The 18,485-nt window shown below is 32.7% G+C and overlaps 1 protein-coding gene across 1 annotated transcript; it reads right to left on the bottom strand.

Moving 5' to 3' along the window:
- Positions 1 to 9,510: 9,510 nt before the first annotated feature.
- Positions 9,511 to 18,277, bottom strand: LOC144554856 (disease resistance protein RPP13-like). Its single transcript, XM_078303214.1, has 4 exons — positions 17,672 to 18,277; positions 15,378 to 16,163; positions 9,810 to 11,114; positions 9,511 to 9,621 (listed from the first exon to the last, which is right to left on the bottom strand). Exons 1-4 carry the CDS (start codon positions 18,268 to 18,270, stop codon positions 9,603 to 9,605), a joined length of 2,709 nt encoding a protein of 902 aa, XP_078159340.1. The 5' UTR covers positions 18,271 to 18,277; the 3' UTR covers positions 9,511 to 9,602.
- Between the last annotated feature and the right edge of the window lie 208 nt (positions 18,278 to 18,485).

The raw sequence follows: 18,485 nt of genomic DNA, 5'->3' as shown, positions 1-18,485 counted from the left end.
GCTGGAAATACGTGCCGTGCTGTGCTGTGCAATTCAAAACCAGTAAATGAAGAGAATAATATTTCAAAGAAGGAGAAGTTAGTTGTCGGGGCTTACATTCCAGCTGACCCAGGGCCCTCTCCTCAAGATAAGCTGAAGCAAAATGCAGTTAGGTTTACATCAACACAGGTATTTTATTTACCAGTATTCTCTTTCTCTTTCTATTTTAATTTGAATGGTGTAGTTCATATCACCTAATCACCAAATTTGTCTGTTTGAAGGCAGATTGGTTGTACTAATAGGAAGTCATAATTTCACAGGTAGGGGCTATCATTTCAGGGATTCAATCTGGTTTAACCATGGTTGTGGGGTCTCCAGGTACTGGAAAGACAGAAACAGCAGTGCATATATTGAACATTCTCTACCATAATTGCCCCTCTCAGAGGACACTGATCATCATGGTTTGGAAAATCGGGCGAGTCCGAGTTGACTCGGCCGAGTCAGAACGGTATTGGTCGGGTCCAAGCCGATATTCAGCCAATTTTCACGCCCGTGCGATTTTTCATTGGTTCATTGGTTCATGAGGGAATTAGATTTGTTGTATTTTGTTTAAAAGAAAAGTATGATCATACGAGAACCAATCTTTGATATAGTGGCAAAGACAATGCTCTCTATTTTGAAGGTCACATGTCCGAAATCCATAAAGAGCAATTATTTTACTTAATCACCAACTTTAATTTATTCCAAAAAAGAAAAGCATAATCATTCTCTCTTCTCTATCCTCAAAGAAAGAGGAGAATATATACGATTCTGTTTTTCTCTGAAAAAACAGCGAGTCCGTTCATGAGTCTGATTTCTTTTTCTTATCATTTTTAAAAAGCAATAAATAAAATTAACAAGGTTTTTTTTGTTTTAAATTATACTTTTATGGGAAACGCAGATTAAATATGCGCTGCCTATAAAATCAGCGTCCCTGCTAACTTTAAAATTTTAAGAAAAAAACTGTTAACTTTATTTATTAATTCTTAGAAGATGGTAAAAAAACATTCGGTTCATGAGGTGGTGTGAGAAGACAATTTGGATTTTATTTCATACATATTCTATTCCTCATGGAGTATGGACAAAAGCAGCAACCAATTGCGGGTCCCTTTCTTTGCACCGCACGGATCATGATGCAATAGAAAATCGTTGAGAGTTGCGCTTCTGGATGGAAGAGTCAAATTGGAATTTAATTAGTTCTTCTAACCTCCAAGCCAGTTTATTTTTTTCGAATACAAATGTCACATATTTCGGCCCAATGCAATTGGTTCAATGCAACCTTTTAGCAACAAAATAAAATATTAGATGATCTCTGCTAGCAGATAGATAAAATAAAGAGCAAAGTAATGCTATGAAAATGGGCCTGGGTTGAGATATGAGATGTGTTATTTTTCCAAGTATATATGGGTCTATAAATAAGTGGGCTAAGAGTTGAGACAATGATGGGTCTTGGGACCAATCAAATAAAATAATTGATTAGTAAGAAAAAATAAGAAAAGATTAAATTTCTTATTATAGAATGTTTCTTTACAATAGTCTCCAAGCAATGCCAAATTAGGAGTACACATTGTGATCTCCAAATGAAAATGTACTTGGACACTAAATTTTACATTTTTTTAATTTTCTTTTAACTATCTTGTTAAATAGATAGAAAATTATTTGTTCTAAAGATTCGGCAATGTTTGATTTAGTGAATTTCTACCTAGAGAAAAATAGTAGAAAGTTATAAAAAATGTAAAATTTGATCTCCAAATACCTTTTTATATGGAGATCATGTTGAATGGTTCAAATTGATTGTTTTGATTTTGAAAACATAGTTCTATTCCTCCAAAATAATATATGTCAAGCTTTTTTGTGGATTATAGCCTCTGACCGTAGGGTGACTATGTTCAATTAATGGTGAGTGTCACAAAATAGCTTGAAAAATTTAACAAGAAATGGTGCTTGCCATGTGTATGTACAATATGACCTTAGCAGGTGGGACCCACAGTAATACATGGTCTAGCTCCGGTTGAGGGATTTTTAATCTCATTGTTTCGGTTTCCATAGCTTGTTAGTTGTAACATTAGGCATTGCTCAGATACTGTGCGCAAATATTTAGACGTTTTCGTAGCGTATAAATGGATACTGTTTTTAATTATCAATTAATTGTTTAAAGTAGACACAGGCCCAAATAAAAAGGTAGAACTTTTCTTAACCAGGAAATTTTATGTTCTTATTTTTTTATAGTTCATTCTATCAACGAGTGAGAAAAATGGTAGTTAATAAAACTTTCTGAATTGAGTGAGATTTGTGCTGCTCAGAATTATCATAACTGAAATTTTGAATCAATCAGAGCCTTTATAATTATAAAGTTGATAATGAAAGTTAAGCATTAGCATGAGTATCAGTTGCACAACAGCTTATACAACAAGCTGGCCCTTATTATTTTGGGCTTGTGCGGTTTATGGTCCCGGCCCATTAGATTACTTTTAAATTTGATTTCTTCATTACTTTATTCCCAAGTTCAACTAAGTTGATGATATCATTTAGGGCTGGGCAAAAAAACTCGAACTCGTAACTCGCTCATTTACAGCTTGTTTAACTCGGCTCATTTACAGCTCAGCTCATTTACAACTCGAGTTGGCCAGCTCGTTTAATAAATGAGCCGAGTTCGAGTTGGCCCCAACTCGCTCATTTATAACTCGAGTTGCAAATTATTGGTCACAATAAATTCCAAAATAATCAAACCCGAATCTCTAGACTGTTATTTGTGCTTTGAGATTCGTGCAAAATATGTTTGAACTTGTGTTGTAATACTATCACTGGTTAAACGAGTTATAAACGAGTTGTGAGCCAACTTGAGTTGATAACGAGCTGAGTTTGAACTTGTGTTGTAATACTATCACTGGTTAAACGAGTTATAAACGAGTTGTGAGCCAACTCGAGTTGATAACGAGCCGAGTTCGAGTTGGCTCTACAACTCGTTATTACCATCTCAACTCGAGTTGGCTCGCTCGTTTATTAAACGAGCCGAGTTCGAGTTGGGGGTAACTCGCTCAAACTCGGCTCATTTACAGCCCTAATATCATTTATTGGGTGAGGCTACGATGTCATGTATAGCACACTCTGGTTCATATTATGGATGCATATTTTCATTTTTAAAGTTCAAATATTTGATTCGTACTGTTCAACATATTATCTAAATTAAAATATACTTGGATGCCAAATTTTAATTTTTTTAATTTTTACTATTTTTTTAAATATGTACAAAAATCAATTGATCTAAAGATTCAAGACCATCTGAAAGTAGTGATTCTCTCCCAATCTAAAAAAATAGTAAAAAAATTGAAAAATATAAAATTTGGACTCCAAGTACATTTCAAATGGAGATCATGATTATTAGCGGTTCGTATTGACTATTTAGACTTTGAAAATAAAAATATAAATCAGTAGTATGGACCGAAGTACGCTATATATGCATAGTATTGTACTTCACATTTTATCCATCAGTAATAATCTTATATTGTTCCGATTTTATGAGACCGTCTAAAACAACGTGGCAAAGGGGTCAGGATATCCTTGACTTGACTTATATTTTGAGTTAAAATCAGAATCCTGACCAATTCGAGATCAGGTAACATAGCCTCATAAACAAAGAAAATCGGACGTTGCAGACCTAAAATAAAAATTTGAGTTAATTAACTCAGAGGATATGAAGCATCAGGTAACATAGCCTCATAGTCATAATGGATACATGTACAACATCTATAACAGTATCACTGCCACATAGATTGGAAAGCTAGTACACAACTTAAAAACAATTCTTCATTTATGAAATTTCGCATTACATGTACACAGATTATACAATTGTTTCGTTAATTATAGTGGCACACAATTTTATTATAATGAGTATTTGTGCGGCATCGTCGGCAAACATTTTCTTATATTTTGTAATGTAGTATTTTCGTTGTAGGAATGATATTTTATTAGAATAATTATGTACGTCCTTGTCTTTGACAAAAAACATAAACAAATAAAAAATTTCATAAAAACAAAATAATCAATGAAAAGTGTAACAATATTTAAATGATAAGTGTAACAATTGTAACTAATTAAAAATTATTGTAAAAACCTATATTATAATCAATGAGAATCCAAAACATTATTTAATTCATTGAAAAATTAATTTCTGTAATTTCAAATTATTCTTGCAAAGTAATAGATATTGAGAATATTGTCTTATAATTCTCGATAGTTCAGTTCAGCACAAAAATTAATATAATGATTTAGCAATATATTCAAAACAACAATTTTAAACTACACTAATTTAGTATATTTTTGTAATTAAGTTTCGATGTAGGAAGTAAAATTAAACAAACAACTTAAGCTATATGTACATAGTTTAAAAAATAAAAATATTATTAATATTTTTTTAATCCCCATTTGATTAAATAATAAATTTTGCAACTTAAAAATAAGAAATACAAATTGTGTCCCAAGAGGCGTGCATTAATTTCTGATAACTTCATAATTGGAAAAATAGTAAAAATGTAGTATGCAAATATTTTAAAAATCCTATCAACAAATTATATTATTCGAATTCAAAATGATATACATATAATTTTTAGATGATTTTTAAAAATATACATAGATTTTATAGAGATTAAAATTAAGAAAATAATGGTGGAAATTATAAAAGAAGCTAACAAAATATGCAAATTAATTATTCAACATTTATCTAATTTACTTGTAGTAATCAGATAAATAATCATAAAAAATTAACTCCTTTGCAATGATTACATGCAATTACAATTATAAAAACTGAAAGTACATAACAATAGAAAATTAAACCTAGCAACCATGACAACAGGCAAGTATATATGAAAAGTTGAACTGCCCGAGAACAACAAACTGAAAAAAGGAAACTTAAAAAATTATAATGAGACTCAAGTCTAATTGTTCGTCTCTAATCAAAGAGATTATGTGATGTCTTCTTCTTGCATTTTTTTCCTGTACTCCCTTTCTATTAATACTTGGAGGCCCTGCTCCATATATACAATAATTAAGAGTAGTTGAATAAATTACAACAAAGATAATAAAAAAAGTGATGACAATCGAAAACGAAGTCTCGCAGCCATTCAAAGTAATATGAACAGATGGGTTATGACGACAATCGAATTAAAACTGTAAAAAAATCTTACAACAAATTAAAGATGCATGAGATTTTACCTTATACGCACAGATGGGATATGCTTAATTTTGTGTACATCTTTTCCTTGCATTTGCATACCTTCCCTGAGCTCATCTGAGGGCTTATAAACTGTTAGTTCTTGAAGAGTCCGCACCTTTTGTAGCTCGAGAAGTACGTGCAGCTTTTCACAATAACCAATTTCAAGGTGTCGAAGGATGGGCATAGCTCCCTCTTTTATGTCCCAATGATGTAGGTTGGGCAGGTATATAAGCTTCAGTTTTTCAAGGTTAGAAAACCCTCCAGCTGAACAGATGAACTCTGTTCCCACATATGAGTTAAAAATCTAAACAAAGTATTCTGAGGCTCTGCAGCCTCTCCAATATGGGCATTGGATCTTCCTGAAGTCTAGAACGTACGATTTTCAATTTGGTGAGGTTTGTTGGGAACATCTCAACACTTGGAACACATATATTTCTTTCCCATTTTCCCTGCAGAACTAGTTTTTGTATCTTCTCATGACAAGGTAAGTCTTTTGTGCCACCAAATGGTAGGGACCCCTCTGTTCCAATAGAGAGGTAGACCAACTGAACTGTGCTTTTCAGCACACTCTGAGGTTTTGCCACTCTTTTATGGCCCTTCCATTATCTAGCTCATCAGCAATGAAAATCCCAAATGTACACAAGTTGATACAAAATCCTAATTCAACAACTGATTCTATGTGTATGTCCACATCCTTAATTATTTGTAGATTTGTATGCTTATTCCATTTTAATGGTAAATGGATTTCACAGTAAGCACTACCATATACATATCTTAGAGTTGGGATTACGACGTCACACAAATCTAGTCTTTTTTCCTCATTATCTAATTGCGATCCATTTAAATCAATGGTTTCTAGATTAGGGAAGGAAAACATCTTCAATATATCATGTGGAATTTTGCACTTTCTTAATCCCAAGTATCTCAAGTGTATCAAGCCCTTCGACCACTGTCTCCTAGTAAATGTGGTCATATCAACACTCTCCAAGGTTAACACTCTAAGTAATCTAAATCCACTATAATTTAGTAGGCCAAAGCCACTATTATTAGATGAGATTCTTCCAAAACTGAAACAAAGTAACGAATGAGTGTTTTCTGAATAAATGCCATCCTCTGTGGGAGTGCAAAATTGCAGTGCCACACAGCGTGGCTTGCTAGTAGCTAGGTTGTCAAAATCTTCTTTTGAGAATACAGTGAAAAAGTTCTCATCCTTAGCTTTGCGGATAGCTAGGTCCCGTAGAAGATCATCCATACTACAATATTTGCAGTAGCCGTTTCAAGATTTTTCAGTAACTTGAATCAAACACCTACAATAGTATTTTTCATACAAATTGAAATCAAGGAAGAATTGAAATATTTGTTTATAAATAGGTAGGTATTTCTCAAGTCAAATTAATATAAAAAATAACAAACGCTCGAATATAACTTTCATCCAAAGGAAGTTTATATAAATGATGAACGCTAATTGGCTATTCCTTAAGGATGTCCCGCTTATATAGCCGATGGTGTAGTGATAAAAATATAAAATATATTTCGTCACCTCGAAATGCTGAAATTATTATTTTTAAAAATTCTTACTCGGCTAATATATTATGGTGCATATAAATTTGTTTTGAGTCAATCTATTAAGTTGCATTATAAATTTTTCTATATGTGATCGTCGTAGACGCAAGCGGTTCTTTTATGGACGTGATCGTAGGCGCAAGTGGTCCTTTCACGAACGTGATTTTAGGCGGAAGTGGTCCTATCACGCCAAGACCTAGCGGCATATGAATTCACCGTCTAGTGAGGCAAACAAACAAGATTAATGGATTTTTCTATAAATAAATGAAAGTAGTAAGTAATGATAGAATATGCATTGCATTAGAATACGCATTTTATTTGCTTATCATATTGGTGAATGTAAGTAAAGGTTTTATAAGCTCTGAGTTGGAATTAAATCCCGCACTGAGAGAAGGTTTGATCTCTCACCCGTTCCACTTTTATGTGGGTTCCAGGTAATGAAGAGGAATGATTCGAGTAAGGACAAGAGTGAGGCTGAGTGGAAAGACTTGTGATTGATAAATTGCCACATGTTGTTTAGTTTTGTTTTCCATAATTCAATAATTGATACATTGAGCAGACATGGTAGTACTTGTGTTACTAGCCATGTCCCCCATGATCGTTTGTTTAACTCGTTTGATATTGAAATAAATGTGGCTTTATTTATATTTTTATTAATAATGTATGTGATGTGCATACGCCTTACGTAGAAATACGTGACGGATTGTCCCGGAGTGTGACACTGACAACCAAAACGGTACTGACAAAGAGGGTCCCACAGAGAATGGGGTTGAAGATGTAGAGATGCCCCTTGCTTCCAGTGGGGAACCTGAACCCGAATTCGAACATGAACCTAAACCCGAACCCGATTCTGGTAATGCTGCACAAGAAGACGATGCTTCTACTGTTGATAGCAAAATGGAAGAATGAATTTTGTAACTATTTTATTTATCCTTATGTAATTCGAGCAGAGAAAATAGGTAGCCGCAAAGCAGGTGGGACCCACAGTAATACATTTTTAAGTATCTAAACAAAATATCTCATGACACAAAAAAATGAATTTGATTGGGGCAAGACAATAGATCAAGGATTTGTGCTCCGGTTCAGGGGATTTTTGAATCTTGTTGATTTCGGTTTAACTTTTTTGTAGCGTATTAATGGATAATGTTTTTAATTATCAATTGATTGTTTAAAGTACACATAATGTGCACAAGAAAAAGGTTGAACTTTTCTTGACCACGAAATTTTATGTTCTTATTTTTAATAGCTCATTCTATCTACTAGTTAAGAAAATGTTAGTTAATAAAGATTTCTGAATTGAGTGATTGCGTTGTGTTGCTCAGAATTATCAAAATTGGAATTTTGAATCAATCGATCTTTCTATAAAGTTGATTAAGTTAAGCGTTAGCATGAGTATCAGTTGCACATCTTATACAACAGGATGGCCCTTATTATTTTGGGCTTGTGCGGTTTGTGGGCTCAGCCCATTAGATTACTTCTAAATTTGAATTCTGACATTACTTTATTCTCAAGTTCAACCAAGTTGATAATATTATTTATAGAGTGAGGCTACGGTATCATGTATAGTACACATTGGTCTGTATTATAGATGCATATTTTCATTTTAAAGTTCAAATATTCAATCCGTACTATTCAACATAATATCTAAATTAAAATACGCTTGAATGCCAAATTTTATATTTTTTTTACTCTTTGGTTTTAAATATGTACAAAATCACTTGATCTAAAGATTTTGGATCATCCGAAAGTAGTGATTTTCTCCATTTAAAAAAATGGTAAAAAAAATTGAAAAAGAATATAAAATTTGAATTCCCAAGTACATTTTCAAATGAATCGTGATTAGCAATTCGGAATTACTATTTAGACTTTAAAAATAAAAATATGAATTTGTAGTATGAACTGAAGTGCGCTATACATAGTACCATACTTCATATTTTATCCATCAGTAATAATCTTATATTATTCCGATTTTATGAGACCATCTGAAATAACGTGGGCAAACATCGTGGCAAAGGGTCAGGATCCTTAAATTTTGGGTTAAGATGAGAATCTTGATCGCCAATTCAATCCGTGGCAAATGGCAAGAAACTTCAATATTCGTACCAAATCAGACTTTTAAATCAAAATTTTGAGTTAATTAACCCAAGAGGATACGAATTCATGGCAAGTACTGTAATTTCTTCTTACAATTAGTGCTAACATCAACACAAGTTATAGGCATGACAGCAGCACTGGCAAATGGTTTGAATAAAATTATTCACATTGGCGTTCTAGAAAGATCGTTCAAGAAATCAAATTTTGCATCTTAAAAATAAGAAATACAAATTCTGTCCCAAGAGGCATGCATAAATATCTGATAACTTCATAATTAGAAAAATAGTGAAAAAGTAGTCTACGAATATTGTAAAAATCCTGTGAACAAATATTACTCGAATTCAAAATGATATACATATATTTTTAGATGATTTGATGAAATTATATATAGAAGCTAACAAAATATAAAAATTAATTATTCGACATTTTTCTTTTTTTAATTGCAATAATCAGATAAACAATCATAAAAAATTAACTCCTTTGCAATGAGTACAATTACAATTATAAAAACTGGAAGTACATAACAATAGAAAATTAAACCTAGCAAGACAACAGGCAAATATGAAAAGTTGAACGGCACGGGACAACAAACTCAAAAAGGGTAATTATAAAATTATAAGGAACTCAAATCTGACCGTTCGTTGCTAATCAAGTAGAGAGAATATGTATGATTATGTGATGTCTTCTTCTTGCATTTTTTTCGAGTAATCTCTTCTTATTGTGGGTAATATTCCCTGCTCAATATAATCCATACAATAATTAAGAGTAGTTAAATAAATAACAAAAAATAAAATAAAAATGTAATTAAAATCGAAAATAAAGTCTTGCAGCCATGCAAAGTAATATGAACAATCTAGATAGGTTATGATGACATTTGAAAAATGTAAAAAATATATTACAACAAAAATGCATGAGATTTTACCTTATACGCACACATGGAATATGCTTAATTTTGTGCACATCTTTTCCTTGCATTTGCATACCTTCCCAGAGCTCAAGCGAGGGCCTAGAAACTGTTAGTTCTTGAAGAGTCCGCACCTTTTGTAGCTCGGGAAGTACGTGCAGCTTTTTACAATAATTAATTTGGAGGTGACCAAGGATGGGCATAGCTCCCTCTTTTATGTCCCAATAATGTAGGTTGTGCACCCATCGAAGCTCCAGTTTTTCGAGGTTAGGAAACCCTCCTGTGGAACAAATCAACTCTGTTCCCACATATGAGTTATAACATAAACAAAGTATCCTGAGGCTCTGCAGCCTCTCCAATATGGGCATTGGATCTTCCTGGAGTTTAGAAAATGCGAGTTTCAACTTGGTGAGGTTTCTTGGGAACATCTCAACACTTGGAACACATATATTTCTTTCCCATTCTCCCCATAGAACTAGTTTTTGTATCTTCTCATGACAAGGTAATTCTTTTGTGCCACCAAATGGTAGGAAACCCGTTGTTTTAATAGAGAGGTAGACCAATTGGACTGTGTTTTTCAGCACACTCTTGAGGTTTTGCCACTCTTTTATGGCCCTTTCATTATCTAGATCATCAACAATGAAAATCCCAAACGTACGCAAGTTGATACAAAATCCTAATTCAACAACTGATTCTATGTGTATGTCCACATCCATAATTGTTTGTAGATTTGTATGCTTATTCCATTTTAATGGTAAATGGATTTCATAGCAACCACTGCCAGATACATGTCTTAGAGTTGGGATTACGACATCACACAAATCTAGTGTTTTTTCGTCACTATCTACTTCCGACTCATTTAAATCAATGGTTTCTAGATTAGGGAAGGAAAACTGCTTAAATATATCATGTGGAATTTTGCACTCTCTTAACCCCAAGTATCTCAAGTGTATCAAGCCTTTCGACCACTGTCTCCGAGTAAATGTGGTCATATCGATACTCTCCATGGTTAACACTCTAAGTAGTCCAAACCCAATATAATTTAGTAGTCCAAAGCCACTATCATGAGATGAAATTCGCCCAAAACAGAGTAAAGAATGAGTGTTTTCTGAATAAATGTCATTCTCTTTGGGAGTGCAAAACTGCAGTGCTGCACGGCATGGCTTGCTAGCAGCTAGGTTGTTAACATCTTCTTCTTTTGAGAATACAGTGAAGAATTTCTCATCCTTAGCTTTGCGGATAGCTAGGTCCCGTAGAAGATCGTGCACACTACAATATTTGCAGTAGCCGTTCCAAGATTTTTTAGTAACTTGAATCAAGCACCTATAATAGTATTTTTCATACAAATTGACATAAAAAATGAATGGAAATATTTGTTTATCAATAATTAGGTATTTCTTAAGTCAAATTAATATGAAAAATACTTGAACGCTCAAATATATATGGAAATTAAAGGATGTCCTGCTTATATAGCCGATGGTGCAGTAATATAAATATAAAATACATGTAGGCACCTCGAAATGTTGAAATTATTATTTAAAAAAATTCGTACTAGGCTAATATATTAAGTTGCACATAAATTTGTTTTGAGTCGATCGATTAAGTTGCAATATAAAATTTTCTAAATGGATAAAATTAAAAATGTGGTGTATATGGAAATTAAGAATATGGCTGTCCTCTTTCATTTAGGTCTAAAGACCACATATAATAGTAATACTAATGCCAATGATTTGTTATTTAGATAGTATTATATAGGGAAATATTTGTCGATAGGTTCCGTACCGTATGCCTTTGTTATAGTCAATGTATATACGTAATGTTTATATTAATGGCAATTAATATTTTGGGATAAGAGAAATATTTTAAAATATCTGTTTTGACCTTTTTAATTGATACCTCATTAATTGTCTAGAGTCCCATACAGTGAACTTTTTCTTTTTTTACGGCTCGACACAGAAAATTATTTGGACCTTCGTGCTTATTTTTCTCTCTTTGACATAGCTAGGTTATTACAAGTTTTCAAGTTCGAACTCAATTAATAAAGATAAATTAAAATTTTTTAATCAGTGTCATTATTCAAACTGTTTTTCTTAGGGTGAAAATTTCGCTCTTTTTAATTGTGTATGTAAGCAGTGGCGGAGCTAGCATGGTCTAGGGGTAGGCAGTTGCCTACTCCTGAATTTTGAAAATTACCAATACATTCGTATAAAATTAGGATTTTGCCTACCCCTATTTCGGTCCATTTTTTATTCCTATCGCGATTCTCTTTTAGTCGTGGTTTGATTCGGTCTTTTTTGTGTCAATTTTGAATTTAACAAAACTACATTTTGTTGATTTCGAAATAAATTAATCGGAGGCTCTTTGGAGAAGAAATATAATTAGATACTTCTTTCTAAATAGACTTAGCGTATTAATCTATTACGTATAAAATAGAAAAAAATATTGATTCACAGAGAACCAAGTGCATCTATAAATTATTTGGTCTTAACATTCAATTTCAGAGTTTCAAACCATTATGTCTTGCTATTTGACAGTTTTAACATACAACAAATCCATTTATTTTTAAACTATCACAAAAAGTATCTTAATCACAAACTGTAGTAAAAAAATTTAATTTGTAACTATATTTTTTTGTAACAAACTGTTTATAAAAAAAAAATCATTTTTAAGAAAGGGTGCATTGACAATTTTAAATTTTTATTAAAGAATAAAAATAATAACTATTTTTTAATAATTTATTTTTTGCATATCCCTGATAAAAATTCTGCCTATGCCACTGTATGTAATTATAATTGAATTTATATGTTTAACAATCTGGTCCAATCAAAGCAAAAACAAGTTTTTTTTTACTATGTTTCAGAGGATAGAATTACATTGACAAAAGCATAATTTGCAACAATAAGAAATTATAATATTAGCTTTGGTTATAAATAAATATTTTAATCATCTTTCTTAAAATTATATTGACTGTAATAAATTAAATTATTATTATTCTACAATATTTTACGTTCTTACGCACTTGTTTATTGTTTATTTATTTTTTTAAATATCGGGCTATCTTAGTGCTTCACTCTTTTAATTTTTTTTTTGTCAGTTATGGATATTATTGGTTTAGACACTCATGTCCTTGACTCTAACATACACCTTACATATATATGTCGATATCAAATTTGTAAGCATATAAGTTCATGGCAATAATGCAACTTTATATCTAGTTATGTGAAACACTGACAAACAACAAAAAATCTATTTTAAACCTTTTTGTAATGAACCCCAAAAAAAAAAACTTTGTAACAAATAATTTGTTGCCTAAAACACTAGTGGAAAAACTAGAATCAAGATCGGCCTATCTGAATTGGCTATATGAAACAACTGATCATAATAACTATCTAGATCGGTTTTTTTTTTAAAAACTGATGCTAAAAACTATTCAGATCGGTTTTTATAAACAACCGATTCTAATAAATGAATTATTAAGAACGGTTGTTTGTTAGAACCGATCCAGATACTATCATGATTGGTTGTTTGAAACAATTGATCCTGATAGTATAACTATCAGGATCAGTTCCTGATAGTATAACTATCAGGATCAGTTCCTGATAGTATAACTATCAGGATCAGTTCCTGATGTTATATTGGATCTAAAAAAAAAAAACATATTTGGTCAGCTTCCATATATATTTGCTGGCCAGCATAAAATATTTTTTTATTTACCATTGATTTATTAGAGCTCAAAACCAATTAAGAACACAAAATAAAATTCATGAAACACAAAAAGAAGTACAATAGTTGAAGAAATTTGGTGCAATAGCAAAATAAAATTCAGCCACATGTATGGCATTCCCTCTTTTATCGTGCATTTGCCGAACACCTATATTGTATTTGCCGAACATGCTCTAAGTCAGAATATATGACTTGGAAAGAGTCTAGAGAATAAAATGCAAAGCAAAAATTGTGCTAAACTGAGAAAAAAGTGTAGATCCAAAACAAATATAGCATTTAAGAAAATGAAAATAATCAACAAATATACATAAAGCATGGATAATTCTTGCAAGATCAATTTACATCTCAAAAATTAAAGGCGAAAAAATTTCATCTGCATCTGTTCATAATCGTTGTATGTGCTCATCCAATCCTAATTTTTATATGTACAACAATAGATACAAAAGCTCAGGTCTCTTCATGATAATACCCATAATATTATTATGATTATCCCAAGCAGCAGCAATTTATTGTCATTTTCTGATGATCCTTCGAAACTTCCTGGTATCAAATTCAAACCGAACAAATCCACAATCATGCCCTTAGGTAGATGCATCATCCCCATAATTTCATTTCGCGCCTCTCAACTCCTCCGTCTCTCTCTCTGTCTCAATCTCTCCCTCTTCTAGGGTTCTTATTTTCATTTTGCGCCTCTCATTTTCAACTTATCAAAAATCAAACCCGCCTCTCAACTCGTCCGTCTCTCTCTCTCTGTCTCCGACGCCTCTCAATTTGTATTTTTAATTTACACTAAATTGCAGTATTACAGTTCATGGTTTCAATTTATTATTTTTTTTTCATTTGAGCAAGACTTTTTGAGATTATTCTATCGGCGGTGAAGAGGTACACTTTGAGGTATGCTAACTAGGTTTTCCTTGTCTTTCAATTTAAATAATACATGTATCAAAGATGCACAAGCAAGCAATTAATGATATAAATATTTATTCAGATTTTGAAGTTTGCACTGGTGGAGACAATAAAAGAGGGAGTGTCATACATGTGGCTGAATTTTATTTTGCTATTGCACCAAATTTCTTCAACTATTGTACTTCTTTTTGTGTTTCATGAATTTTATTTTGTGTTCTTAATTGGTTTTGAGGTCCGATAAATCAATGGTAAATAAAAAATATATTTTATGCTGGCCAGCAAATATATATGGAAGCTGGCCAAATAAAAAAAATATTTTTTTTAGATCCAATATAACATCAGGATCGGTTGTTTGAAACAACTGATCCTGATCAGTTATTTAACCGATCCAGATTAGTGTAGTATCAGTATCGCCTTCATCAGAATCGGTTGTATTCCGATACTAATATGCGTATATAACCGATCATGATTCCATATTTTTTACTAGTGAAAGTTTGTAACATGAGTTTCCACTATTTCATCAACAATTAACGATGATATACATAATCTTATTTGCAACAAAGATATACATATAAAGATACTAAATTATTTCTTGGATATTTGGAGACGAGAGAATTTCTAACAAATTATTTCTACCGGGTACGATTCTTGACCTTTATGCATTAAAAGATAATAAATTGCATGCAAATAATCTTATGTAAAATAAAATTTATTTGATATTATCATTGAAAAGTACTTTTTTTTACGTGTGGGAGAATGATGGAACTAAGGAGGTAAAAAGGAGATCATGTCTGTACCGGGTATTAATTGAATATAGGGGGAGTTGTTAGAGAGGAATTTTGGAAGAGTTATTAAATCTGCTGTGAATGTGATGAGATTGAGCTGGGCCGAAAACACAACAAGACATGTTTTATACTTAACAAGTACCATAAAAGTTAGAACTGAGAAGAGATGTACCTTTGCAATAGCTCTTCAAGGCATTTCTCAGCTCTGTCCTCTATTGTTCCAGTTCCATCTTTCAGTACGAATCCTTCAGCCATCCACATTCTTGTAACACGCCATCCTGAAATCTTATAATCCTCAGGAAAACAAGCAAAATAAAGAAAACAATCTTTGAGATATCGAGGCAAGTCTTCATAACTCCTGGCAAGGACCTGCGAGCACTGTATCCCATCTTTGTCATGCCAATCTATGGTCTCGTCCAACATGTTCCAAGCAGTGTAGTTGGGGTCCCTCCTTGCGAGGATACCACCTAGAACAATCAATGCCAAGGGTAGCCCACCACATTTTTTAATTAATCTTTTGGCCACATCCAAGAGATGAGCTGGGTAATTCTCAGGTTGTACATGTTGTTGAAAAGCATTTCTGAACAGGAGAGCTAGACTCTCGGCATCAGTTAGGTAACGAGGTACATACGGTTTTGTGTTGCAATCTGCTGCTTTAGCAACATCAAGCGATCTGGTGGTAATGATCACGCGACTCACATTGTACAGATCGGGTAATGCCATTTTCAGCTTCCCCCAAAGATCAATGTCCCACACATCATCTAAAATAATTAAGTATCTCTTGCCTCTCAAGAAGTTTTTTAGCTTCACCGGTAAATCCCTATTTGTTATGGGTGGATTTTTGTTTTTCATGTGAGGTTTAACTGAGTAAAGAATTTCTCTCAAGAGATCATTTACATTGTAAGTTTGAGAAATGGACTGCCATGCACGACAATCGAATTGTCCCTCCAATTTATGACTGTTTTCAGAAGAAGAAAAAATGTGTTACATCAAGGAAAAATAAGGACCAGAACATTTGGAATACATGATTGAGTACTAGCAGTATTCTAAATAGCGTGCTATAGCGGCGCTATAGCGTTTTTGGACCCTAAACACTAAGCTATGGCATAATAACGCTCTATTTGAGCTACGGACGCTATAGCGGTAATAGTAGTCCGCTATAGTGCATAGTGTGTAGCGCAAATAGTGCACACTATGCAACATGAGCTGTTTTTTTTTTCTTTTCAATTTATATGGGCTTTAAATAAAGGCTCAGATTGGATTTTAAGCGTGATTTTTTTTTTGCAATTGATGTACTAAGCTTTATATTAAACTATTAAATATTTAATGAGAGATTCATCAAACAAAATCAAAATAAGGAAGCTACAGCGCGCTATGCAACATGAGTTTTTTTTTTCTTTTCAATTTATATGGGCTTTAAATAAAAGCTCAGATTGAATATACTAAGATATTTCTAGAAGTAACAAAATGATAGTAGTTTGAATATTTTGAATAGATTAAGATAGTTAATTATGCCATGATGTCTCGGATATTTTGAAATTTAAATAAAAAAAAGATAGATTATGTCATGATGCTGAATATATTTTGAATAACAAATGATCGATAGTTTTTTATATTAGTATTACTATGGATATTTTGAGTCGCAATTGGACTTTGTATTGGTTCAATATGAATATTATAATTTTTTAATCAATTGGATGTTATTTATTGTTTTATGAGACTTAGATAATGTTGATATTTAGTACAAATATATGATATAATTTTTATAAAAATAAAAAAATGCTATGTAGCATAGTTTTCGCTATAGCAACGCTATTCGCTATAGATTTTTTTGTAGGCTTCTCGCTATGACGCGATAAACGCTATTTAGAACCTTGAGTACTAGTATTCTTAAGAAGATCTGGGCCACATTTTGTAACAAATATATTGTGAAGAGAAGACTTTCAAGTTTGAACCACGTCTTTGTGCCTAATTTACCATCTTATAAATTCTATTAACCAAAATAGAGAGGCTAATTTTGATTAATCGTACAAATTAACGGTGATTATTTATGTCACAAATTATCAGAACAACATATATTTGATGTAGTTGAGTAACATTTATATTCATGTATGCAAATCATTATAATTTAGTTTCACAATTAATTCACTTAAATTTCTATATATACAATCCCTTTAAATAATCCATTGTCATGAATTTAACTCATATAGTATATAAGTTTCACCAATGAAGAAAGAGTGCAGGTTCAACCTAGGTAAGAATTACATACAAAGTAATTGATTACTAATAGTTCATAACAGTATCGAAGAATTGAATATCATCACTTGTTAAGGAATGACAACAATTTAAATTTGGACAGTTGAGTTCACAACTAGATGGTTTGGAATTTAGCAATTTTCTTGTTATAGATTAATTGTTCCACAAAAATTTACCCGCTTTATATATAATAAAAGAAAGGACGTGCACCTGTTGTATACTTTTTGGGCCAGGGTTGTCTTCCCGAGGCCGCCAGTACCCAGAATCGAGAGCACCGTGCGCCTCGAAATAGTGCTATCTTTGAGCTGCTCGATAATCTTTCCCTGGTCATCCTCAAGGCCAACAACTTCTGGATCATCAACATCATCACAAGCTTCTGGATCATCAACATCATCACCAAGATCCTCAATTCTCAAGTCGGTTCGGCGCCGGTAAAGCCAATCGAGTTGCTCTATGATATCTTCGAGCTCATCATGCAGGCCGCGTTTGTACGTTTTATAGTTTCTTTTGGCCGTCTTAAATTGTCTGACAAGCCAGTTGGAACTTTCTGCACGGTTTTCTTCAATCTTAACCCGGAAGGTATCAATTACAGTAGCTATTCTGTTGGCAATATCTCTGACTTGGTTCAGCCACTCTGTTACCACATTATTTCTGTTACACTTGGAATCAATATCTCTGAGCAGCGCTTGGATCAAGCGAAGCTCGTTTTGCACCTGTTCGATCTGCCCACGCACATCCTTCACTTCTTGAACTTTCTCGCGCAAGATATCAGCAAGCTTTATCAGCACAGAGGTCACAGCTTCTGCCATGTATATATTTTTGATTGTAGGAAGTGTCTTTGTTTGTCTTTTTTACAATTGCATTGGGGGGGAGGGGGGGGGGGGGGTGGGTGTTGTTGAAAGTGAATTTATCTTTATTCTGAGGAATGGTTGATAGAGCAGAGTATGAGTGGGTATATATAGACTATAGAAAGCTTTGCTGCAGTTTTAAATTTGAGAAACAATTGGTAGATTTTACAATTTCT

The sequence above is a fragment of the Carex rostrata genome, chromosome 5 (genome assembly GCF_964058835.1).
Source record: "Carex rostrata chromosome 5, lpCarRost1.2, whole genome shotgun sequence".
Taxonomy (NCBI): Eukaryota; Viridiplantae; Streptophyta; class Magnoliopsida; order Poales; family Cyperaceae; genus Carex; species Carex rostrata.
The sequence above is the reverse complement of the archived record's forward strand: the minus strand, read 5'-3'. Positions and strand labels throughout refer to the sequence as shown.